The sequence below is a fragment of the Marmota flaviventris genome, chromosome 7, assembly GCF_047511675.1.
Source record: "Marmota flaviventris isolate mMarFla1 chromosome 7, mMarFla1.hap1, whole genome shotgun sequence".
NCBI classification, from domain to species: domain Eukaryota; kingdom Metazoa; phylum Chordata; class Mammalia; order Rodentia; family Sciuridae; genus Marmota; species Marmota flaviventris.
In genome coordinates, this window is record NC_092504.1 from 95,928,871 (window position 1) to 95,956,320 (window position 27,450).

At 35.6% G+C, this 27,450-nt stretch overlaps 1 protein-coding gene across 1 annotated transcript in view; it reads left to right on the plus strand.

The window, feature by feature from the left end:
• Positions 1-27,450, plus strand: part of Ppp3ca (protein phosphatase 3 catalytic subunit alpha) — a 307,578-nt gene that overhangs the window by 271,879 nt on the left and 8,249 nt on the right. The window contains exons 11-12 of the mRNA XM_027935381.2: positions 19,892-19,976; positions 26,785-26,882. Coding sequence (XP_027791182.1) covers positions 19,892-19,976; positions 26,785-26,882 — 183 coding nt within the window. The remainder of the gene's footprint in view (positions 1-19,891; positions 19,977-26,784; positions 26,883-27,450) is intronic.

Genomic DNA, 27,450 nt, shown 5'->3' on the forward strand with positions numbered 1-27,450 from the left:
GGGAAAAAAATTTCTCTGGGTCTTACAAAAGTATACCTAAATGAATGGAAATAAACAACAATGTAGAGTTGAAATGTGCAAGAGTGAATTTCATTTTCACAAACATTTAGTAAGTTCCTCCTCTGCATAGGTCACTCCAGGTTCCAAGAAGCCTTCGACACCTATTTGTTAAAGAGATTGCAGTCTGGTTAGGGATGTGTAAACAGATAATGTCTATAAACTAAGACAAATAAAGTGAAGGTGGCAGAGGGAAACTAGATGTTATGGTGAATTTAAGTAGTTAACATGCCATTAACAACTGCACTTGGGTAAAATGAAAAGAGAATGAAGCCCTTTCTAAAATTTAGTATCTGAGTGGCCTGATTTAATATTTACTTGATCTTGATGCCAGTCAAAGCTTTAAATACAAAATACCTAAGTTTCAGGCAAAAATAAAATAAAACTCATGCAGTTATATAAATAGAGCCTAAATAAATAAATAAATAAAAGTCATGCAGTTATATACAGTTTATATACATAAACAAATATAAATTTCTCAATTTTTCCCAACATCTTATACTCACCCTCCTTTCTGTAACTTCTCTTGTCTTCATTATGTGTTCCTGTATATTATTTTTGAAGCATATACCACATTTCAAGGACATGGGGATGTGCACTATAGAGAAGGAAAGAGAAAATGGAGATGATAAATAAAGTTTTATTAAGATTACTAAGAATAGTCATGAGAACTTAAGCAAATCTGTTGATATGTTTTGAAATTTGCAGAAAATCAATGGACATTTTGCATTTCATCTAGATTCTAGATGCTTCATGTTATAGCCAAGTTTGCTATAGTTATCTTTGTAATTTTTTTTTATTTGTTCTTTTTTTAACTTTTTCTTGGATAGTGTTATCACTTAAAAGATAATATATTCACAATGGCAGAAACTTCTTTCCTAAGGGAAGAACACTAACATCAACATTTTCTAGTAGCTGCTTCTCACTATTCCTTTTACCCTTGTAAAGGTGGACAGGTGTGATAGCCCTGCTCACCCATCAAGAGGGTCACAATGGATAATCCTATGACAAAAGTCAGGTCCACAAAAGAAAAGCATAACGTATTTATTTAAGCAAAGTTTTGTGTTACGTGGGAGACAACAGAAATAAAGACCCAGAAAGACAAGGAAAAAATGCCTGTTTTTATGTTGGGGTCCAGTGAGGCATGGGCAGCATATAAAAATGTGACTAGACAAAAGGATTTGATCAAATGGTAATGACTGAGGGGAAAAGCCCAACAAAGTCGGCCTGTTCAGATTGTTCCTGAATTCCTTTAGATTCCTTTCTCCTGCATAAAGGGCAAGACCTCTGTGGAATGAGGGTCTTCAAAGTGTAAAAGAGACAGTAACTTTGCTAGGTTTTATGACTTGCTTTGGAGGAGGGCAATTCTGTTTTATATACTTCAGGGGAGAAGAAAGGGACGAGAGATAACAGGATGGGAGAAGGTCAGAAAGACCTTGATTCTGAGGCTTTGAACTGAGTGTCTCTCAGTTCAAAGTGTTGCATGCCAAGTTGTTACACTTCAGGGTGCGGTATTCTGAACACTGAAATCCTCAAAATTATTTACCATTAATACAGGAATACTTCCCTGTTAACAAATTTCTATTTTAGTCGAGTCCATTAGCCAATATTTATAAATATATGCAATAATAATGTAGAATAAGAATATATATATATATATATATATATATATATATATATATATATATATAATAAGAACATAAGACTATATAATAATATAATATATAAGAATATAATATATAATATTTATGTATACAGAATACGTATGAGTGTGAAAAATAAGAATATAAGAATAATAATGTATAATAGAACTATGTAGGCATACATGTGTTTGTAATTATTTATGAACCCATTCACTCAGCAAATATGTACTGAGTGTCTATTATGTGTCATGTACTGTGGCCAAAAGTGCCTGCACATTTTAATGGCACAAGTTATTCCTGCAGATAAACATTACCAAGACTAACTCTGTGTGTACTTCACTTCCAGTCATCTCTCCTTACACACCCCTTCAATCACTTACATGAAAGGATATATTTTGACTTCCTCTGCTTTCAAATAATTACCTCCAATCAATGTGCCGTGCTCATCAGCAACTGGCTTGAAGCCTGTTAATTCCACTTATGGGAGTGCATTTCCTTTTTCAAGACCCTTGAAAGAATTGTTTCTTTCTGAGCACATTCCACTACCCTGAAGTCTGAGGTCAGTCCTGCAGAGAAATATGACTCTTCCCTGTCCAAGTGCAGGGTGGTAAATGGTCCTGATGACCTAACCCTGTCTTGCCAGCTGGCACACATGAGAACTGTGTTCTTTACTTTTTTCAGCTTTCTTCAGTGGTCCATTTCTGTCAACTTAAATATCAGTCAGTTCTTCCTTTTTCTGAACAGTTTCTTCTGCTTTAATACAGGTCATCTTCCTTGTCTGCATTTAGAATACAACTAATGTTTAAAATTTTGAAGCAATATTAATGCAGAATACTTAGAAGTGTTTAAGATACATTCAAAGTTCTACCTTTCTCTATATAATTGTTATCAGTTTGGGGATGAGAAGAAGGAGACAGACTTTTTAGGGGAGGTAGATGGCATTTCCTTGGTATCCTGTCTCTTGGATATAACATATTTTGCTTCATAGGTAATATGGAAATTTTTTCCCCGTCTTTTATTCTCTTGTTCAAAATTTGTTGGTTTGTCTCCTATAAACAGGCTAAAGAGGCATATTTACTTGATCTCTTGCTTTATGTCTTTAGTGTAGAAGTTATGGTAGGCAGGAGGAAAGAGATAGGCAGTTGAAAAGAGAAGGTCCCTCTGGCTGATGGGACACTCCAGCACCTGCTAGCACTACAGGTCCTGGTTTCCATTAGAAACACTGGATTCAAGTTTCTCAGAAAAAGAACCTCAAGGAAGTAAAGAAGAAAAACTACGTTTAACAAGGACAGGCTCCATATGCATCTAAAAATAGGTTTTGATTAAGAAGAAGCTGGTTCTATGGGGAAAAAATCTTAGGCTCTATTTTAGCCTTTTGTGAGTAGTTTTCTCCTCTCTAAATAAGGTGATAATAAAACCCAAGATGGCTCTCTATGAAATTTGGAAACTATTATACGTAAAACATATAAAGAACATCCAGAATTTCCTAGCATTAGTACAGTCTTGTCTGCCAGCACTTAAATAGATGGCAGTTTAAGATCATGTCTAGTTAAACTGTTAAGGATTTCCAGATCCAGAATCTGAAATGGGCTAAAGTCAAAGCCAGCAGATGCTGCCCTCCTATTTCAAAGATTTGACCTCTAATTGACATTGATATTTTAGCTTAAGTCTTATAAATTTGCCCATTAAAGGGGGAGCTAATAATTTTTTTAAAGTTAGAAGTATATTCAGCTTAGTACATTGTACATGTTGATGTGAGCAATGAGGAAGAGACCTAGCACTTTATTCAACATGACATAAAAACCATCAGTTACTTCCAGAGTGCTCCAAGAACACCCTGAGCCTACCACAAATCTGACTCCCTTTGGAAATACAATTTGTTGAGCACATGTTTTGAAGTTGTCTTTTTTGTGGCATTATTTCCAACCTTGGGATAAAGTTCCAGTTCTTCCACCCTGCCCTTCCTAGGAGCAGTCTGCAGCCTGTCCCTGGGGGCTGGCCCTCTGCTTCTGCCTGCCAGGCTCCTCCTGTTGCCTGCATAGGTGCAACCAGGAGTCAGCAGTCATCAAAGGACTTAATTAATGCTCTTCCTTAAGTTCCTATTTATTTTAAGTGGGGCCACCTCCTGGTGAGTCATCTATCAGGCCCTTCTCAAAATTTGTCCCATATCTGATGTCAACTAAAAAGTCCAAGGTAATAATGCCTTTACAGTCCATCATTTTTATTTGATGAGGTTGACTTCTTACTGTCTGTAGGGCTATAGCAAATAGGAATTCTCATTCCCTTCAGCATCTGTCAACTTCCCTTTAGCATTTAATGGGGATGATATGTAAATATGACAGAATTTAACACTTATGTGTTGGGCATCATTATAAGTTGTTTTAAGTGTCTTAGATAATTTATTAGGTAACATATTAACTGTAATCTTCAAAGCAGCTTTTTTATATAGGTGCTATTATTGTCCCTATTTTACATCTGAAGTGATTGAGTCTCAGCAAATTTAAAGGCTGAGTTCATAGAACTGGTAAAGGAACAGATGGAATTTAAACTAACATCTGCCTGGTTCTCAGACTCTTGATCTTTCCAATGCCTGAGACTACAAAAAATCAACAGGATGGGAAAAAATAAATAAACTAGTAAACTAGTAATTAAACAAAATATACTTTTTAGACTGTTACAAAAGTTTTATAAAATATTATGTAAGATTTTTAAAGAAATGGATTTCACACTATTCCTGCACATGAAACTCTGTGCAAATGAAATAGGTTTATTCTACTTGTTCAACCTCAGCCTAGTCTACAAAGTGAAGTGTTTCATCATGTTAAAAATTTAGGTATGTCTGAGCAGACAGAAAGTGATCTGGCTCACACAGTTTTCTGCTGTATTGAAACCACATCATGATTCTCTCATTAGTTTCTGCCTTACAAATGAAGGAATTTGATAGCCAATCTTGAGAAGAGTTGCTGTTTCAAATTGGCCTGTGGTTGGTTTTATATTTTTTATGTTGAAAATAAAAATACAAAACTTCTGTTATCTTGTGAAGTTTGGAAGCAGTTTAATGCCAATGAATGTCTTCTGCTGATCAAATTTATATGTATTGGGGTCTTTTTTTCCTGTTTCCACTTCTGATTTTGGATGATAAAATGACAGTCTGGTTTCAATTTAGGGTTGTTGTTCACCAGAACATTTTAGAGAAGAAAGAAACCTAAGTAGATGAATCTCATTTGGTAGTTAATCCTCATTAATGAAGAAGATTCATTTTAAACCAAGAAATAGGAAGAGATCCCAAAGTAGGGGGAAAGCAGACAGGATTGAAGCCATCTTCATCAAAAAGCTTTCTTTTCTTGTTTATTATTATAGTAAAGAAATCTGAATTAGTAGTAAGCCTTAGAATCCTAGAGATGATTTGGTGAGATAGGAATATGTATTTATCTGGGACTTTCTTTTAGGTCCTTAAAGTCATAGACTCTGAGACCATTTTTTTTAAAACATAAATTATGTTTGAGACTTTGATATATGATAAGTCTCACTAACCAGGAAAAGTTGTAGCGGTGAAACTGAAATCCTGCAGAATTAGAAAGGAAAGAAAAAAATAATAAAAGCAATATATTGCAAGCCAAATATAATTCAGGCTGCACTGGAAAGACAACATTGAATTAGAATTTATGTCTCTGCTTTCAACTAAAGAGCAAAACCACATGGTAGAGCTCTTATCCTTTGTCCACATTTTTGTCTTTTCCTCATGTTAACCACAGGGAAGTTATTGAATATGGGATGGGAGCCAATTTTTGTAAGCCTTTTGCAAAGCCATCTAAATTGTATACTAGAAAACTATCTTGCTTTAGGTTATTAGGTAATTCTTCATATCTAAATCACAGATTCCAGAGTGTCTCATCATTTGATTCTGTCTAGCTTTAAAAAGTCGTATAGAACTTTTTAAAGTGCAGTGTTGAGAATTAGTGGGACTAATATGGCATCTTATTGGTCCATGATAAGTGCCTCAGTAGGGATCTGGTCATATTATTTTCTACGAAAACTATATTTATTTGCCATGACAAATGTTTGACCTACTAAAAAGGCACTTAGCATCAATAACTCTCATGCAGAAATACATTGGGACACTAAAAGTAAAGGAATTTTACTTTTTTTACTTTGGCAAGAACCAAAGTCAAATGATTATCTTTGGCAAATATCGACAACATCTAAATGTGATTGGTTACTTTAAAAATCTAAGTGGAATGAATGAATTAAAGGTGAAAATTTCATTCTGGAAAGTTCCCTCTGCTTTGTGCATCTGGAAGTACAAAGAGCTATTAGTTTAGAGCTCTTCTTGTAGCTGTAATGACTGATTTCTTAGAGAAACTCATTTTAGCATCCTGTATTTCAGGTTCCTGGTCTGGGGGGAAAAAAAGGTATTATCCCAATGGTAATTGACAATTGGGGATCAATCCCAGAACTGTGTACCTGGTAGATAGGCACTTTACCACTGACCTACACCCCCAGCCCAGAATGTGATAAATTTTAATGTGGAAATTAAAATAGAGATATAAACACAAAATAACAATTTAAAAAAAAAGCTCCCCTGAGCAGCACAATGGTGATCTGGTCCTTATTCGGTTCATATTGATGTCTAACCTAAAGTTGTTCAGGAGACAAGTAGCATAATAAAATCAGTTTTTGAGAAAATGCTGCCTAGAAAAAATGCTTTGTTCAAATGATTTGTTCAATTTCCATTGAACAAAGGATGAATAGGAGTATAATTTAGGAACTCAATAAAATATCTCCAAGTGGAGGTGCCTAGAATGAACAAAGATGGAGGTGCAAAAGAAATTAAAAAGGAGCTTTTCAAAAAAGCACTTTCTAATCACTTCACAGCATAAAATCCACAGGACTTAGACAAAGGTTAAGGGAAATGAGAGCTGATTTTGATGGTTCAAACCTAGGTGCCTAGGATAGCATTTATGGAAAAACTCACCAGTTTCAGGAGAAAGATGAGTTCTTAGGGACAGGAGTTTGGGTAGAACGGGCCTACATGTAACTCTGGAAGTGCCCAGACTGCATTTGGAAATGGGAAAAAATCTGTGTGGGTGACAGAGCCTTGGAATTAAATCATAACTGAATCTATTAAAGGTGAATAGGCCTCCAAAATTGTGAATGTGGTAGGAAATATCCAAAAATTGAGGGGAAAAAAGACAAGCGAGTGAAGGAGAAAGTAGGATTGATCAGAGAGAAGGCACAAGAATCAGGAAAATGCAAAAACTGTGGCAGAAGCTACTTAAAAATGTGTACCCAATACAGAAAAATGAATCTGATCTATAAGTCTGACCAGAAAACGAAATATAAAGACAGTGACTAAGGTTATCAGACATCAGATTATTGAAAATAGGCAAATAGCAAAATTTATTTTATTATTGTGAAAGCCCCAAAAGAATTGAAATAATCAGAAACAATAAAATGAATAAAATTCAGAATGTCTCAATTTTAACATGACATTTTAATTTTACATATTATATTTTTATTTCCATTTATTTATTAATAAATATTCACAGAATATCTCTTTTTCTGTGTATTCAGTAGTGAAAAAAACACATGTATTCCTGCCTTCATCTGGTGAAGAGTCTAGTAGAACAAGAATTAGACCAATTTTAAACATGCTAGACATACAGAAGATTTAGAAGGTTTAGGGAATGATTATGGTAAAATCAGAATAAAGTATTTGATACCTAAAAGAAGAAGATGAAGGACATCTTTCTAGTATTTGTCTACTTGATAAGTTCAAGAAAAAATATTTTTATGTATTTTTCCATTTTAAAATATATGAATATGTGAGAAACTTAGATCATATGATTTTTCCAGAAAGTTATACACAAGAATGTATATCAATTTTCTCACCTTTTTGTAAAAACTGAGTTTTCATTATATAACTGGGGAAGGGTTAAAAGAAAATATAAAAAGAAAGATTTAATATTTTGTAAAAGATAACATTTTTCTTAAGTCTTTTATTAATTATCTTTGCAATTTATTGCTGATTTTTTTTTCAGTTGCCTGATATTTCATTGCTTCGTGTAGGAAGTAAATAATTTTAGTCAGTATCAGTTTATTATTTGTACTTTGTATCCTTTAGGATAGATGACTACTTTTTTTAATGACACTTACACCTAAAAAAATGCATGGGCTTTGAATGGCAGAGATGTATGATTCCCATCATACATTATAGTTACTGATGTTTTCAGCCTTGACTATCAAACAATGTACCTGCCGTCATATTTTAATCAGTTCCAAGTCTGGCCTGTCATTTTGTTTCAGTAATGCAGGTATCCAAAGCACTGCTTTCTCTATGTATTATACTGCCATGACTTTGCACAAATGTGTTTCTTAATTACCTGGCATAATTTTCACATTGCATGGAAGCTCAGACTTTGCAGAATAAGCTAAGTATTATAAAACAGCCATACCCCTGTTGCAGTTAGTTGATTATATTATGTTCACTGGGTAAGAATATTATTCCCACATTTTAAAAATGCTTTGAAAATACTCCGTATTTTATGCTGTATTTCTATACATGGTGTGATATACAAATACAGTGTAATGTATGATAATTTTATACTTTTAAAATCAATTGACTTTCTTAGCATTAGAACCTTTTTTCAACTAATGATGGCATTAGCCAACACACTAAATATGAGCTATTGAATATCTAAGCATAAATTTACTTATAATATTTATTTGAGATAACAGAACAGATTCTGTAATAAGGAAAATAAGCATGTGTTTTATAAACCTTAATGCATTATTTATTTGAAAGACATCAAAACATAGAGGTCTTATTCTCAGTGAAGGTAAAGGCTTTGTTTGTATGTATTTCTCTATGGTTTAGGACAACTTCACTTCTCATAAGCAGAGGTGAGAAAATTGAGACGTAGAATTCTTCCCAGGAGAAATTTTAGTGGGTAATGTCAGCTTTCTGAAAACTGGTACCATCTCCAAAAAAGATCCATACTTCCCATTTTTCTGGCAGCACGTTCATCATTGTCGTAGTAAACGTACTAAATGTCCAGGTTTTAACCTGAAAGTTGTACTTTTATGAAAAATATCAATTTTTTTTTGTCCAATCAATACCGATTGGACAACTGCAAAAGAGTTGTGATTCTAGGCTTATAAAACATTCTCTTCAGAGTAATTGCTTGATTTGATGGCATGTTTAAATGCTACACTGAAAAGTTTAATAAATGCTCAGGAAACTTCAATTTTAAAAGTATTCTTCTATGAGATATTCTATTTCCACTCTTCAAAAAAAAAAGCTATCTTATTTCTGCATCTTTATTCTTAGCTCATGAGAAGTTATAAAACTGTTTTCCCATTTTTTTTCTCAGAACTCTATAAAAATAGAAATCTTGATTCTTTTTCACCAGTGCATCTTTTTGGGGTAGTCCATTTGGTTCTGAAGGCACAGCCAGCAGCATCCTGGCTGCTGACATTCTCCCTTAGTGATTTGCCATTGTCTGGACTCCATGCTTGACACAAAACACAAATCAGGCTGTATCTCACGGCAGCTTGATATTCACCGAGATCATATACTCAGTCATTTAATTTGCAGAGAGAAACATAATTATTAGAAGAACTGAAATTTTCATATCTTCACAAGCATTTTTTTCTTCTTAATAATAGCAAGCGTTTTGAGTACTTACCATATACTAAAGCCTAATACTTAAGTGCCTTAGAAAGTAGCACAGTACCTGGCACAGATGTCTCCTGAAGGATGAGAATAAGAACACATCACTTATTTAATTCTTCCAGCCACCCATGAAATAGACCATTTGGTCTGCTGCCTCACTGAATTCTAGCTCTGGTCACATTTTTCTAGCTGATGACCCTGGGGGAATAACTTGCCATTTCTGTCCCTTACAATTACCCTTTGTAAAATGAAGAGTCCGTACCATCTTCATAGATTCTGTTCTGAGGATTATATGATATAATTCAAATTAAATATGTAAAACATTCTTCACTTTACAGATAAGGGAGTGAGTCTTAATGAAGTTTAGTAATTTGCCACAAATAGCTCAGCTAGTAATGAGAGATGGGGTTCAAACCTAGGATTTTCACTCCAGGGCAGAATTTCTTCAATATTCTCTTCTGGATCTCACATGCCAGTGTACTTAGGTATGTTAAAAGAAGTGGATGAAGGCTGGGCATGGTGGCACACACCTATAATCCCAGTGGCTTGGGAGGCTCAGACAGGAGGATCCCAAGTTCAAAGCTAGCCTCAGCAAAGGCGAGGCACCGAGCAACTCAGTGAGACTCTGTCTCTAAATAAAACATAAAATTGGGCTGGGGATGCAGCTCAGTGGTCAAGTACCCCCGAGTTCAATACCTGGTACCAAAAAAAAAAAAAAAGTGATAAGTTCAATTATGTACAGTGTGAAGCTTTATGGAACGGCCAGAAGACTTGAAGGCTATTGATTCTGGACAGTACCTCCCTAGACAAATGTCCCTGTACATTTCCAATGTTTGCCTCAGTGACTAACTGACATGTTTTTGGTTGGCACATCCCTTTCTTCAAAGAGAGTTGTATATTTAAGTGATGTTGAAGTCTCTTCTGCCTCTTTAAGTTGCCTGTGCACTGATCTTTGAACAGAACCTCTTGCTCATTTCCCTAGTTCTCCTCTTTCTACACAGCTTCATTGCAATTTATGTGTGTCAGTAAAACAACCTGCCTGGGTTGTAAACAGCATCAGAAGATGACTTTGTTTAGGGTAGGCTGAGTACTTGTCAGTGCCTGGGCCATTCTTTGCTTCCAGATGAGGTTATTGCATTTTTTCCTTCACCTCTGCATAGGATCAGTGCACAGTCCTGGGGTGCCTGATTAGGTTAATATCAAGGGAAAAGAGCCTGAGACAAGCACACTATTTTACTATGTCTGTATAGTCATCCCTTTTTGTATAATTTCAGAGATGGCATTTAAATATCATTGTATTGGGTAAATTATAAATCTACACAAGTTCAGAATTAAGTTCTAGTCTGCATTCAGTCGTCCAGCACAATTAGGTCTACAATAAATACCTTTTTAACCTATTACAGCCTCATCTATATCCACAACTGTCCTTGATAGGTTAGACAGGCATTATGATTGTTTCTCTCTTAAAAAATAAATCTACAGTTTTAACTTGATAATTATTATTTGTTCTGTTTTTATTTTGTCATTTTATAAAATCAGTGACATTCTGCTATTAGCTTCTCCCTTTGTAAATATAAAGGATCTGAAATGTCCTTTGTAAGGCACAGGCTGAATGTGATCATTTCCTGAAAAGTCAACAGAAGATTCCTAGTCCATTGTAGATTCTAATTTTCAACCAAGTCAGAATTATATATATATATATATATATATATATATATATATATATATTGTCAAAATCTGCAACTCTACTAAAGAATCAAATACGGACAACATCTCAGAGAAAAATAGTGCAGGCATGTCAAACTAGAGTTTGTAAATGAAAGTAGCTTTTAACTAAGTAGAAATTATTCAAATAATGACAGGATTGGACACATGAGTAGTCTGTACATTTTTAAGACTTTCTATCTAAAGAATTGCGTTATAGCTCATGACCAGAAAGGTGGGGAAAAAACAATCTGACCTATCTCGGCCTTCCTTAAAAATCCATTACACAGAAGAGAATTCTTATTTTTAAAATATATATTTTACAGAATCTTCTGCTGCTTTCAAAATGGGATATAAGACAGAATAGCCTTATGCCAAATATCACACTCTTGTGAGCTCTATGACATGCTGAGATTTTAGTTGATTGAAAAAACACATGGAAGACATTCAGTATGTGTGGTTTGGAGTGGCTTGGAGTGAGTAGCCATTATTGCAATTTTATTACCTTTGGGTGAATAAATAGTAGAGTTAGAATCCAAATCAAGAAGGTCTTCTAAATATTTTAGGAAGTGATCCTCAAAAAAGATGAATTTTTTTAAAAATTTTTATTGTCCTATAGTTGTTTTTCCTGTACCTAAAAGGGTAACCTACACATGTGCCTAGGCAGCTGCTTGTGAGTGGCAGTACTGAACAATCTCTTTGGATGAGATTTAACCAGCACTGACTCTTCCTAGATGGTAGCTCAGGATTTGCAAGTTTAGTCAGATATTTTTTGACATCTTTCACCTCTAGCAACTGAGTAATGTAATTCTTAATAGAACTGCAGTTTGGGGGGCTGGAACACTTGTACTTCTGGGATAACCCCAGGACATTTCAAGGAGAGCTTTAAGGGCTCGGTCATCGCATATTCAACCTCCTCTTGTCCTTCTTAAATGTGCCTGAGGTGGGGGCTCAGCTTCCTTTCCCATCACCTTTTTCTCATTGTTTATTCTCCATTTTAGGAGGAAGGCATAGGTATTCCTGGACATAATCACAATGAACATTGCCTTGAGGTGCAACTACCTTAAAAGTACTAAACAGAAATGTTGGAGAAGCTTAGTATCTAGGAAGCCTCCTCAATTAAGTCATTGTAATTATTGTAATTTCCCCTCATCCCTGTCATTAAGAGACACATTCCAATGAAACATTATTGCTATGCCTATTACATGTTTGTAAACATTTTTCATAGATTTGTGCTGTCTAGTTCAGTTAAGAACTAATAATAACTCAGCTATTTATTCCACAGAAAATTTTGAACATTTAGATCCTTTTATTGTCTCAGGAAATTTTTAAAACCATCTTTAAATTTCTAAGCATATTTTTCACAGAAAATTATCATATAGTGCTAAAAACATTTTAAAGTTTAAATATGTAGTATACTAAATTGGAGAAATATAAGTAGAAGTACAATTTCAAAGAAGAAAAGGATAATATGAGATTTGTAAATAACATTGAAGTTCTCATTCATGAATTTTTCTTTAAATGGATGACTATGCATTGCTAAAATTAAAATATATCATTATTAACAGTGTAGTTATTTCATTTTCAAATTACAATATTTACAATATCATATTTTTATACCTATTTAAAATTGGGGCTGAGTGGAATGTTTGTTAAAGAATATTCTTTTGGCACTACCTGAGTAAAAATTCTAATGGCTACAGTTTTTAAGCTGTTCTATGAGAGCCAACTCAGTTACCCAGAGCTTATGGTGCTCTCCCTAAACTCATGACTCAGGAGCCTGGTGATGTAGGAAAATGTTGTGAAGCACGTCACAACTCATAGCCAAGGAGAAAACAACTGGATGTCCAGATAACTTCTGGAAAGTATTCCTTTGTTGAATATAGAAGCCCAAGGTGTGTTATTGTTGAACCAGGTCAAGAGTGAGAGGACATGGAAGCTAAGACTTAGGGATTATATAGCACATGGTTTACCTCAAATGTGGGACAAAGAGTTTCCAAAAAAAGACAGTCTGTGCATTTATAATTTTCATCATCTTCTGTAGAAAGATGCTGAGTGAAGTTATTATTTAAGTTTCTTAGATGCATCTTAAGTCACATTGTGTCCTTTGCTTTGTATTCTATATTTTAGAGGTATTAATTTTGGATAGAAACCAAACCCATAATTGTCTTTAATGTAACATAACAAAATATATTTCTTATCTCAACACTTTGTGCTTCATTCCATCAGTACTCTTTATTCACATTCAATATTTGCTGTATTTGTTGAAGAATAAAATCTGAAGTTAGTTCTAAACTTGGTTTACTCATAATGATCCATGATAGAATTTTACTTTCCAGTAAAATACCTCTAAAATATAGAATATAAATGAAATGAATTTTAACTTTTAATGAATTTGGAAAAGCAGTGAATGGTAAAAAAGTATTTTTTCTTAGAATTTGAATTAAAAATTTAAAGAAATTTGAAGTCTACCAGCAAATGCAGACTTCAAAATATCTCTCTCCTCTGAAAAAGTATGAAATATTAGCATAAGCACGTGTTTTTATATAACATTTTATTTAAATATACATCTATGGATATAATTGAATTAGTTAAAAATGCTTTAAATTATTAGAGTCGAACATGGTAATGCCTACCTGTAAACCCAGCAGCTCAAAAGTTTTGAGGCAGGAGGATCACAAGTTTGAGGCAATTTATCGAGGCCCTAAGCAACTTAGTGAGACCCTCTCCCAAAATAAAAATAAAGGGGAGAGGGGCTGAGGATTTGACTCAGCACCCCTGGGCTCAATCCTCAATACCAGCAACAAAAACACTTTAATAAGAAGCCTACATAATAACCAAAGATTTGAGGCCAATATAATAATGAAATGAAAAAGTTTTTGTAGTCTTTTTATGAAAAAGAAAATAATTAAATGGCAATAATAATTTTAAAAGCAGTGTTTTATATTTTAGTAATAAGAAAAGATATTTCTATTTCATAAGATATCTGAGTATAAAATTTTCATATACCTGGTCAGCTTCATTTCTTACAGTTGTAAAGATGTATTGAAACTAGTTAGAATCCGTTGTGTTGGATTTATAAAACAAAACCTTCCCAGTTCGGTACTCAGCAGGAGCCTGCAGGAGAAGAGGGTGGTAAGAGGGTGACTTCAGAAACTTTGTCATTGCCTCTATCAGCAAGCTTGTGCATTATCCCAATCACCTGAAAGAAGGGCTGCTCTCTTCTCTTCTCTTCTCTTCCTCTCTCTCTCTCTCTCTCTCTCTCTCTGTATGTGTGTGTCTTGCCTCAAAACTAAGTCTCTTCCTACCATAGTTTAATATTTCCACATCTTATTGCAAAATGTTGCATAAGTATGGATAAGTTGAAAGAACTTTATAGTCAGTGCCAAGGTACGCCATTTATTCTCTACAACTAACACTTGACTGTATTTGCTTGGTGGTATATCTATCTCTCTACCCATCCATCAATGGGTTTCTGTTTTGGTGCCTGACAAAATTTTATTGTACATATGCCAGTGTCTCAATTTCTTTATTTGCCTGTAGTTCTTAGCTAAAGCCTTTACAAGTTAGTCCCAGGCCATTTCCTGTTTCCCTCTCATCAAACACTAACCCTGTGTGCCTAAACTTTGCTTACAACAGACTTCTCAACCATTGTTTGAACATACACAGGTTTTTTCTGCCTCCATGTGTTTAAAAATTCTCTCTGGAGAAGGCTTATTCTCCCTATTTTTGATGTTTATTTATCCTTCAATAAGATCCTTCAAGATCTCTTGACTGTCACTGTTTCTGTGAGAGTTCTTTTGTGCACCTGCGTCCTGTGGCATACTGTTCAATGTCTAACAACCCATCTTCCCAGGGGAAAATGGCCTGGTTTGTAGCATTTGCAGATTTCCATGATATAAATTCTCCCCCAGGCTGCTTTCAAGCTCCCACATGAAGTTAGGGAGTGTGGAGTTTAGAAGAGCTGCACTCAGTGTCCTCTGCTGACTTCTTGTCAGTTCCAACGCATTGCTGTCCAACTTCCTCTGGAACATTTGTCAATGTCTATGATCGTCTTTCCCACGATCTCCTAAAGCAGAATCCATGCCCTATTCACATTTCTGTTGCTAGCCATGCCTGCTCTATGCTATCGGATTCACATAAATACTTGATGAATGAATGAATGATTGATTTGGATAAGAAGTTGTATTCAACATAGCATTTTCTTCAAACTCTTAGTTCAGTTTAAACTAAGGAATTCATAGTAGTAGCTCACAGTGGTAAATGTGAGCAGGGTGACAGAGCCAGCATCTGTAATGTGTGGCAGATACCCGTGTTGTGAGTCTCTCTCACCACAGCACTTGGCCCCTCCTCTCTGCAGTCTTCTTTCCTGTTCTCTTCAGAGACTGAAACCCACCCTGTGGGGTTGCAGCACTCACTCAGGAGGCCACTTGGCACAGAAACCTTTAAACCTTCAGGAGAAGCCAGCAAGGTGCAGTGTTAAGGCCAGGAGGGACACACTTTAAAGAAAATCTTTAAAGATTCCCTTGGTCTGTATATTAGCCTCCCCCACGTTGAGGAAAATTGACTATGCAGGATTGCTTAGATTCTGGAAAGAGTAATATCATGCCCCAGGCATAAAAGCATCAGAACTTAAAAGTTGAAAGGAGAAGCTTAAAAAAAAGGAGTGATAATTGTATGAATGAAAGCACAAAATGAAATTTTACTTAACATTATTCTTTTCTTAACATATGAAATACTGCCTTTTGATTTGAACTTCCAAGTTAAAATAAGAGATTTTATTTTTTTCACTGAAAAAAAAAAATAAGTCATCTCAGTTTTTCTGTCAAAGGTATTTTATGTGTTGTCAGTACTTAACATACTGAATTTTAATTTGTGCTTCAGTGGTACCTTGCCACAATTTAACCAGAACAGTACCAAGAATGTTTACATGATAATATGACATTATAGTTACATGTTGATTACAAAATCCCAAAAACATGCTCTTCTTTTTGGTCTTTCCATTCAATTTTGGGCTGTGAGGACTTGCCATGATCTCTGGGAAATACCAAAACTAGGAATAGCAATACTAAGTATACCAAGACATTTATATCTGAATTCCATTCTATCCCACTACATTTATTCCTTGAAATTCAAGTATCTATTAATCTACACATTTTATTTGCATATTTTATATTTTTGTGAAGTTGCAAGTGTTTAGTAGGAGTTTAATTTAGATTTGGATTATTTGGAAAATATTAAAGGTGATCCCAGGATAAAACATTAAGAGACTTGTCTTAATGTCTCTTCTTATAGACCATGTTAACATTTTTTGACCTTTTGAGTAAATATAGTCTAATTTTATAAAATGGATAATAAAATATTTTACCTGAGTTATTGGTAAATTTTAAAGTGCTTTTTATAATAGATTAATAGATTATAATATAATAGAATAATAGATTATAGAACTTTTCATTAAGAAAAGTTTACATGATAATATGACATTATAGTTATTATTTTTCTTAATGAAAAGTTCTATAATCTATTATTCACCATTTTGGGGGGAAATATAACTATGGATAATAAAATATTAACATTATTATATACTCTCCATTTGAGCTGAAAATATAAGCAATAGTATAATGACTCTGTCAGAATGCTCATTTTGCACTTGAAATATAGTATTTATTTGATCATTTTTCTGAGCATCAGCTCTCTCTGAGCTGGGAAGCAGAGTTCTCTCCATTTACCTTCTTTTCAACTTAGATTCTTACTTTCCATTGCTCTATGGTTTCTGTAAGTCCCTCATTGGAAAATTTTCGGTGAGATTCTTCTTCTCATATATTTTTCATTTGTTTAAATTTATGTTTTTCCCTTCTCATTTCTCTTAAATATATGCAATGTTATTTCCAGACACTTTAACCATTCCTTGCTGCTTTTCTGGTTGTACTTCTAAATATAGTCACCCTTTTTGGAGTTTCCCCCACATTTTCCATTTCTTGTGTCTGTTGGATTGATTTCACAATCTGGCCACAGTGTGTTTTTGAAATAGCCAAGATCTCTTCTTCCCTTGCTTGGCGCATCACAATCTCTAAGTTGATTGGGTCAGCAGGGGTGGGAAATATTAAATTAAAAAAATAGTAATCCACAATGTTAGACTGAAAACAACATCATCCTGAATAACTAAATATATATATGGAGATCACCATAAGGAAATTACTTCCTTCTCACTTTTTTTTTTTCTTAAAGTTATCCATTACAAGTTTCTTCATCATTGATCATTATATTAAATCCAGGTACAATGAATTCAGCCTCTTAGAAGACCTCCAGGTCAAAATTTATTGTTCAAAGAATCTTAAAGACAAACCATAGATAATAAATATTGTTAAATTCTCAGCATAATTTTAAAGTAGAAATCTTACACACATCACCAGGAGATAATGAATCTATGAACTCATAGTGAATGAGAAGCCATGGTTCTTTTGGGGAGGGTGGCAGGGATTGAACTCAGGGGCACTCAACCACTGACCCACATCCCCAACCCAATTTTGTATTTTATTAGAGATAGGGTCTCACTGAGTAGTTGCTTAGTGCCTCCCTGTTGCTGAGGCTGGTTTTGAACTCACAATCCTCATCCTCTGGAGCTGCTGGGATTACCAGCTGTGCACCATGCGCCCAGTAAAGCCATGGTTCTTGATTTCCTCAGGGACTGAGTAAGAGAATTGCTTTCTCCCACATGGATTTAAATTTTCTCCACCCAGTTGCGGGTAGAATAGCTGGCAAGAGTAAGTGCCATTTATTGGATATGTTGGGAGGTAAGACATAGGTGTCATGATACTATTGCAACAGGAGAGACAATGGACAAAAATGTGAGTTTCTTTGAAGTCTAAGGGAAGGAAGCTGAAGAAATGCCGACTCCCTAGCTGTTATGTACCTTCTGGGGAATACCCATCCATACCTGTGGAATGGATAGATGTCAGCTTCACCTTCAGAAATTCACCCACCCAGGCAAAGAAAGTGGGGCATTATGTTTCCACTTTCTTGGAGTGGAGAGAATAGCAGAGGCCTTTTCTCTAACCATTTAAAAATTGTACGTGTTGTTGCAAGTTTTCTTTCTTGTATAAATGTTAGCATGGGGATTAATTGTTTGGCTCTTATTAAAGAATGAAAAATGTTTCCAAATTGCATTCATAAAAACTGCCAAAAGAAATAGCAGAAATCTTTTCTTCAAGAAAGGTCAGAAAATTTTTTCTTCTCATGGATTGAAAAACCAAAAGATAACACCAGTGTTCATCTATAAACTCCAGTCTCAGCAAATTATGTGATTCAACTGTTCTTCCAGATTGGGAACATCATGATATTATTTGAAAAGAATGCTTTATTGTGTATCTGTTAGAGGCAGTAGAAAGAAAGGCTATCTCCTTGTATTAACACTTCCTATAAAGTCCTATATAAGGTATTCAAAGGACTTTTTATCCTTTTCTACCTTGTATTATAAATTCTTAAGAGAAGTATTTTTCTGTTTCTTAATCCAAACACATTTTGAGAAAAATACAAAATGGCTGAATTAAAGATCATATATTAAGAAAACATGGTTAAAAAAAGAAAATGCTTTAACAACAATAGCCCTACATAGATTGATTTTTTTTTTTTTAATTTAGAAAATGGAATAAGTTGAAAACCTGGACAGACCCATGCATAACTTTTTAGCATAGATAGTGCCTCTGTCTCAGCTAAATCCAGTTCAGCTTTCTACTTCTTACTCTAAGAGCTCTTGAACCAGCCAGAAGATGAAGGAGTATCAAATGCTAAAACAAATGTTTTATGACCAGTGAATACTATAAACGATCTTCCAAGGAACATGGGGAGTTCAGAGCCATCCCAATTTGATCACCTCAAGGGAGATTTTTTTAAAAAACAGTTTACTAAGTAGCTTTCCCAGCAGGAGTCTGGAATGAGTGACAGGTGTTGGGGACTCAACTCTTCCTGCCACTGCAGGTAGAAGAGGGGAACAAAAGAGAAGGATGAGAGCCTACCCTTATCTTCTCATGATATTTTTTTCAGCTATCTTTTTGTTCTGTTTTGTTTTGGTTTTAGGTATACATGACAGTAGAGTGTATTTTGACATATTATACATACATGGAGTACAACCCATTCCAATTAGGATCCCATTCTTGTGGTTGTACATGATGTAGATTTACATTGGCATAATATATTCATATATGAATATAGGGAAGTTATGTCTGATTCTTTCTACTTTCTTTCCTATTCCCATCCCCCCCTTTCCTTTCATTCCCCTTTGTCTAATTTACTGGACTTCTATACTTCTCCTCCCTACCCTTCCTTGTTATGTGTTAGTATCCACGTATCAGAGAAAACATTTGGATTTTGGTTTTCTGGGACTGGCTTATTTCACTTAACCTGATATTCTCCAGTTCCATCTGCTGAACAACAAATGACACAATTTCATTCTTCTTTAAGGCTGAGTAATATTCCATTGTGTATATATACCACATTTTCTTTATCCACTCATCTGTTGAAGGACACTTAAGTTTGGCTCCATAGCTTGGCTATTGTGAATTGAGATACTCTCTCTTTACTCACTCCAGATCCTTTGGAATTCTCAAAAGTTACTCCTTTGTATTTGGGAAACTCCTCAAGAATCACATGGCCCAAAGCAAAGATTTTCAAATTTGACATAAAGATGAATCCTCTTAAGGAAAAGCAAAGCAAAGCTGATTTTGCTTACTATAATCTATTACTTACATAAATTTACAAAATAATTGCATTTAGATAAACGTCATTGACTACTAAACTCTCTTTTAAAATACAGGAGCAACAGCTGCAGCCCGGAAGGAGGTGATTAGGAACAAGATCCGAGCAATAGGCAAGATGGCCAGAGTGTTCTCGGTTCTCAGGTGGGATCATTTTTCCTCTATTTCTGTTTTGAATTTTATCATGTGTCACTGAATAACTATTTTAACACTTTAATCTGGTAATTTAAACATTTTACTAATATATATTTGCTCTTCTTTATTTTGTTTGCCCCTTTTAAATGATAGTGTGAGTTCTTCACTGCTTTAGTTACATTGCAATCTGCTAAATTATTTCTCTAAAGAAATTGTCTGTTAATCAATTGCATCACATTTTATCCCTCTATTTGCTGCAGGATTTTAAAACATTTATTTCACAATAGGTTGGGCATCTTGTGAAACAGGGAAAGCTATTATAATCCTTTTTATTTTTCACTCTGGCTTTGGGGTAAAAGATGAATTTATCCAGAGCATTTCACTAGATTTCTAGGAAATGAGCATCAACCCATAGAGCTGTTCATGTGAACCCATATTATTCTCATTAATCACTAAAAGGGAAAAAAAGTTATTTAATGTTTTAGTTCCCATATACTAGTTTGTTTGTTTAAAGTGGATCATGAATCATGCTGTTATTATTAAGCATGAGTTTTGAAAACAAATATTTTCTTGAATGGAATTCATTTTATTTAAATTCAACTATTTCTAGATCATATGTAGTAACTATATTTCTTTTTAGAAGATTATTGTAAAATATTGTGTGTTTATTTGGAGTACAGTCAGTTCACATTTCTTCACATACACTAGGAAAAATAGAAATACTTTGGGAAATACTGCACCTTCATATTGTATAATTTCATGTTCTAATTTTTGTCAAGATTTTCCAAAAATTCTCATAGAAAAAAAGCTATGCAGGGTCTTTGTTTCTCCTCTTGCCATTTCTACCTTAACTATGTGGCTTGATGCAGAAAGCAGGAAGCCACAAGAAGGATGAAATCATTACCATCCTTTCTCAAACACACCCAAAACGAGTCAGCAATAACTCTACAGCCAGTGTAATCACAAAAGGCCTGTTGAGCTGAGAACAAGAGTGTCCTTGCTCCCTACACCTTAAAGAAAGAGACCACCGTTGCTCTCATCTCTTCATTTCTAACTAAAGAGACTCATTCATTCAGGCAACAAATAAATATAATAAAATTTAAAACACTGATTATATATCATAGAGAAAAAGTGCAGAAACCCTTAAGTGGAACAACTCTAGCAGTTTTGAGGACCAGCAAGAAGACATGGGCTTCAACAGCTATATGAAGAGCAGAAGGTCAAATGGCACCTCATCATCAATACTTGCTCACCTATTGTGCCTTAGGTCTACCAGTAAATGCTCTTTCTTCTTTTTCTATCTGAAGTCTCTATGAGGGGAAATGAGAATGGCTTCATCATTTCCATATGAAACTGCAGTTAGGAAAATGGGAGAATTCTTGCTTAATATTAAAAAAAAAATTGAGTTCTTTATATCCATGATGGTAGTAGAAGCAATGCTATAGAATCCTATAGGTCTTACTATTGGAAGATCCCTTCAGTCCCTTGAATAACAGTATTCAAGATATGATTATTCCTAATTAAGGAATGGACTATTTGAACCCAGTGATGATCAAAGACTTCGAAGATTACAAATGTCAATTGGAAGTAGAATAAGGTGCATGGTACTGCTTTCCTGTAATAAAAGCATCTGTAGTGGTATGCAGAGGGATCATATCTAGAAAAAAGTAAACTGAGCTTAGTAAGTAATGGTTGATCAGTAAAAAGGAATCATTTTGAGTTAGCAGTCGAAATTTGAATGGCAGACATGTAGGTTAATATGAGATTATGAAGTATTTGCTAAATATGTGAACAGATGCTCTGCTGTGGTATTGGACAGGAGGGAGCCTTTCTGTTTCCTGAATGGGAATGTTCATGAAGAGGTTGACATTGGAGGAGTGCTGTGAAGGAGAGGCTGGATTCCAGGACGTGAGGTTCCTGTGGTAAAGGCGCTCCTGAAAGAGGCGAAAGCATGTCCTCAGAGCAGTGTCAGTGGCATCCTCTTGTGAGGTGCTTGCTAAATGCCAGGTGCTGTGCCCCATGTTATGAACGTTGAACCGCAACCCACACAGCCAGCTTACAAGGTTGCGGTGACCTCCCTTTAGGGAGGAAATTGGGAAAGGCTGACCACCTGTCCCCGGCAGCACTCCACATGAGTGGAGCGGAGTCTTACTCCAAAGTGAACTGGGTGGTCTAGTGTGATTCCAAGTGCTACCAGCAGCGTGGTGATAAATTCTAAGCACGTAGAAGGGCCAGTTTACAAGATGTGAAGATAGTGAGGAACCTTGTAAAAAGTGAGGCTGAAAATGCATGAAAGCCCAGATCTTTACAGGCCTTGGAAACCATGATAAAGTGTGTTGATTTCCCTGTGTGTAGGCAACGAGGAGTCCTGGAATGGTTTTCCCAGGGTGAGAGGCATGCTTAAGTCATGATTAGATATGTGTGTGTGTGTGTTAATGGAAGTGTGAAGATTGGCTAGCAAGATGATTTATTGGCAGCAGGAAACACTTTGAGGAAGCTACTGAAGTAATCCAAGCAAAAGGTTAGACCAACTGTGGGAGGAGGAATGCAAAGGAAGGGATATATCTGTAAAGGAATTTGAAAAGTTAGATTTTATAAGCCTAGAACATGATGAATGAACGCGGGCAGTAGTCCAGAATGGTTAGATATAGCTACTAAACACATACCTCATGTTTCAGAAATTTGCAACATTATAGGGGAACCAGAAAACTTGTCTTTCAGCAGCCTTTGCAGATAAGGTATAGGCAAGTTGTCTAGGATCTGCCAATTAGATGAAAACACATAACGTTTCTGTTTCTCATTGAACACCATAAGGAAGCAGCAAGTGGAGAAGGTAACTGCTCTGTGAGGTGTGGAATCTGAAAAGTCAGCCATGTAAAAGCTGTGTCTCAGTATTTTGGGGAATAACTGCACAGCATTAGTGAGAGCCTAGGTGTTGGCTGTCAGCATCCGTGGTAGCATTTTATGGAGCTGACCCCATAATGTAGATGGGTCCTGGTATTTCCACTGTTACGGAACATACAAGTCCACTTCTCTGGATCTGAGAGTTTTCTAATAGCCTTTTAGCCATCTCTTTACTGTTAAAATTAGAGCATATTCTGCCCAGCATGGTGGCACACGCTTGTAATCCCAGCAGCTTGGGAGGCTGAGACAGGAGGATCACAAGTTCAAAACCAGCCTCAGCAAAAAGTGAGGTGCTAAGCAGTGAGACCCTGTCTCTAAATAAAATGCAAAATAGGGCTAGGGATGTGGCTCAGTGTTCGAGTGCCCCTGAGTTCAATTCCTAGTACCAAAAAAAAAAAAAAAAAAGAGCAGATTCTGTTGTTTGTACAAAACCCTTTACCTATTTAAGGGGTGATAAGAGAGAGAAAATATTCTGAGGGTTTTCTATAGAGGTACTAGCCTATGTGGTTATAGCAGCATCTATAGGATGCTGCTATAGAAGAAAGAACAAATATTTGAATATCTAAAAGATGAGTTAGATTTGGCAGAACATTCATGCAGAGGCAGTTAGAAATTTTGCCTTGGAGCTTCAGAGAGACTGTGGGGGTTTAGAAATGCAGACAGAGGATTGAATGAAAGGAGAAAGGACTACAGCAGTATACAGGATGGTCTTGCTAAAGCAAATAGTGAAAGGCAGGAGCAGAAACTAATCCTCAGACCAGTACTTTCCAATAGAAATGTAAGTTGAGTCACATCTGTCATCTTAAATGTTCTAGAAATCACAGTGAAAGGAGAACAAAATATTTAATGCAGAGATTCAGAATTTAGTCATTTTAACATATAATCAGTGTTACACCTATTAAGGACCTATTTTTCTATGCCTGTTTTTTTCACCGAGTCTTTGGAATCTACCTGTGGTTTACACTTACAGCACATCTCAGCTCACACTAGCCTTGTTTCTAAGGGTTAAGAGCCTTGTGTGGCATGGGCTGGAGATGGCAAAAATCAGCCAAGGGACTGAGAAAGATAATAGAGAAGAAGAAGAAGAAATAAAGTGTTATAAAACCTGGGTATGAGAAGCCTTTCCAGACAGGGGGGCACGGGCATCAGTAGGAAATGCTGCAAAGAAAGCAGTAAGAATAAGAATGCAGCAAAGATTATTGGAATTCAGAAATGATGAAGCCTCCAGAAACCTGAGGTGCGGCTTCACTGTGAGGCAGGAATGAGAGTCACAAGTGAGGGAGGTAAGGAATGTAGTTGAATGTCAAAGGCAAAGCTGGTGAGGGAGGAAGGAAGGAAGGAAAATGACCACCTTCTGTACCAGGGCTTTCACATAAAGTATAACACTTAATCCTCAAAGAAATCCTATAATTATGGATATGGTTTGATAGATAAGGAAACTGAAACCCAAAATAGTTAAACAACATCCTGACCTCATAGGACAGGATTTTAACCTGGAGGTGTCTAAGCCCAAAGGTTTGATTAAAAAAAAAAAAAGAAGAAGAAGAAGAAGAAGTCTTTCTACTTTTGGCCACAAAAGTCAAAATTTTGAACATTGAGAAAAAATCACTCCAGACTAACAGAAACCTTTTATAGGTAAGAAGCTAGTAATTCAGTTTATCTTCTGAGCAATGTAGGTTTTTATTGTTGGAGCTGTCCTATTTTTTTAAATATAGGATTTGATACCAAAGTTATTTAAGTATGAATAATAACCAGTCATGAGGCTAAGGCCTTATTTTGAATCTGAATATAAAAAAAAATAAATATGAGTACATTTCTGTGCAGTACTCTTTAATTTTTCCAAATCCACTTAGCATTCAGGATATTTCTTCTTTGTGTGACCTCTAGTGATTTGATGGCAGAGTCCTGCAAAGGGTGAAATACCTGCATGAAAGTACACAATGATTGATTGACTGGCTCAACCCTAATACTTTTAAAAGAGACAGAGGGTGTGAGCCACGCAGACACCCGGGGTCAGATTCCATGCATGTGCAATGCCCTGAGGTGAGTGTACTGGTGTGTTTGAGGGACCCTAAGTGGACAAGGTAGGAAATGTAGTCTGAGAGATGAATGAGAAGGGAGAGCATGGGCTTAAAATACTAGATGTCTAGTGTTTTAAAGGCCCATGTGGAACTTGCAAATGTTTTACCTTTCACCCTTTCTCAGAGAAGCCATTAGAGGTTTTGAGTAGAGGAGTGACAGGATCTGGCTTTGGTATTAAAAGACTCCTTGGGGTTGTTGTGCTGGAATAGCTATGGGAGGAGGGGCAGGCATGTGACAAGGGTAGAGCAAAAAGACCATTGGGAGGCTACTCTCAGCAGGCAAGAGATGCTGGATCTGACCAAGAGACACTGTCACAGAAGATCACAGGTGTATGATGCCATTTGTCTGAATGTCCAGAGTAAATTAACCTGCAGAAAGTAGACTAGGAGTTACACAGCACTGGAGGAAATGGGAAGTGACAGCTAATGTGGGTATAGGGCTTCTTTTGTGGGTAATGAAATGTTCTAAAATTGATGATGGTGGTAGTTGTACTGCTCTCTGAATAAGCAAAAAACTACTGAATGAATCATACACTGCAGATAGGCAAACTGTGTGCTACATTAATTGTATCTCAATGAAGCTATTTACCAAAGGAATGAGAGAGTAAGCTTCTGAGAAGTGGTACAGTACTGGAAATATGTTGAGGGTAGAGCCATCAAGATTTATTGGTAGAGTAGCTGAGGTATTAGGATGAAAGAAGTTGCAGGGTGATACTTGAAGTTCAGATAGCTAAAAGATAAAATTTTCAATTTCTGAGTTGGCTACTGATATGAAAGTAGCAGATTTGGGGAGGAGTTATGAGATTTAGAAATCTTTGTAAAAAATGTTGAGTAGATATATATATATATAATATATATTAAACATCACAAATGATATGTATATGTATATATTAAAACCTTATGGAGGGGCTGGGGTTGTGGCTCAGTGGTAGAGTGCTCACCTAGCATGCAGGAGGCACTGGGTTCAATCTTCAGCACCACATAAAAATTAAAAAATAAAGATATTATATCCACCTAAAAAACTAAAAAATAAATTTTAAAAAAAACTTATGGAGGATTTTCTACTTATGGAGGATTGCAGTGAAAAGATGTAAGGTTATTCTTATTTTATGCTAATGTAATCATTGAAATCTATGAGTAAATCAAAGTGATTAATAGTGTTAAAGATGAATAAATATAATTAAAGTACTGAAGTACTTAAAATTATTGTAAAATAATTGTCCTAGTGGATAATAAAATAATTTTATATTAGCAAATCAGTGGGGAAAGTGGCTGAAAAAGAAAAACTAATAAGACATTTTGCCGTTTGCTTTACTGACTAGTTGCTATTCTTTTGTTTTCCCCAAGTATTGTCAAAATTTTTAGTGATCCCTGGAAGTAAAACCTGGCTCTCTAATCCATAGTTCAATTTTTTTTTCTCAATTTACCATATATTCTGGTTTTCCCTTCCAATCAGTTCTACTTACTGTTGCTGAGCCTTGGCTGAAATATTTGCATCTGCATTCTGCACAATTCTCTCTGAACGTGTTTACTATTATCCTAGGGGATACACAACAAACACTTTGTAATATGATATCTGATGACAAAATCGGAATTATTTTCTGTATCTTCAGTACTCAGAAGAGGTTATATTTCCACAATTGCACAATGTAATGTCATCATTTGTGTAGCATCTCCTCTATGTAAATGTATAAAAATATGGTGTATTTTAAGTAAAACAAATGAACAAATAAACAAAAATCCCAGAGAGCCAACACAAGGGCCAATGTGGGTTCTTACATGCAATGTTTTTCCTTCCAAACTAACTCCCCTTCTTTGTTTGTGCCTTCCAGAGAAGAAAGTGAGAGTGTGCTGACACTGAAAGGCTTGACCCCCACCGGCATGCTCCCCAGCGGAGTGCTTTCTGGAGGGAAGCAAACCCTGCAAAGCGGTAAGCAGGCCAGGGGTATGACCTTGACCCTGGAGCATCTCAGCCACCTGTGCCACCAGAGCCCTGATTTACCCATTCATTCAAGCTCTGTCTTGGTCTTCAGTTCTTCTTGGCTGGAAGAAGGGCTGAAACCCCCACATCAGTTTGGTCAGTCATGTCCATGATAATAGCACCCCCACTTACTGCATTGCAGCCCTTATACCCATTCCCTCATCAACATAGGGATCTACATTTGCAGGCTGAGCTATATGCAGACTCATTCAGCTTGCAGACACGCACAACAGGTTTGACTACTAAGAGCCAATCAATTGCTGAAAGTAAGTTTTTAATTACATATTTTAAATAGATATCTGGTTATCTTTTTTATTGATGAAATAAACATATGCACACCCAAATATACATCCATAACTAGATTTTATTGAACAATCTAAGAATATATAAAGGTTGATTTCACTATCCACTTAAATAGATATTAGAAATCTTATGTGTCCTTTGGTTTATCTTTCCAAAATAAAAAGAAGACACTAATTTTATTTTTGAAAGAAATTACAATATTTCCTTTAAGAGA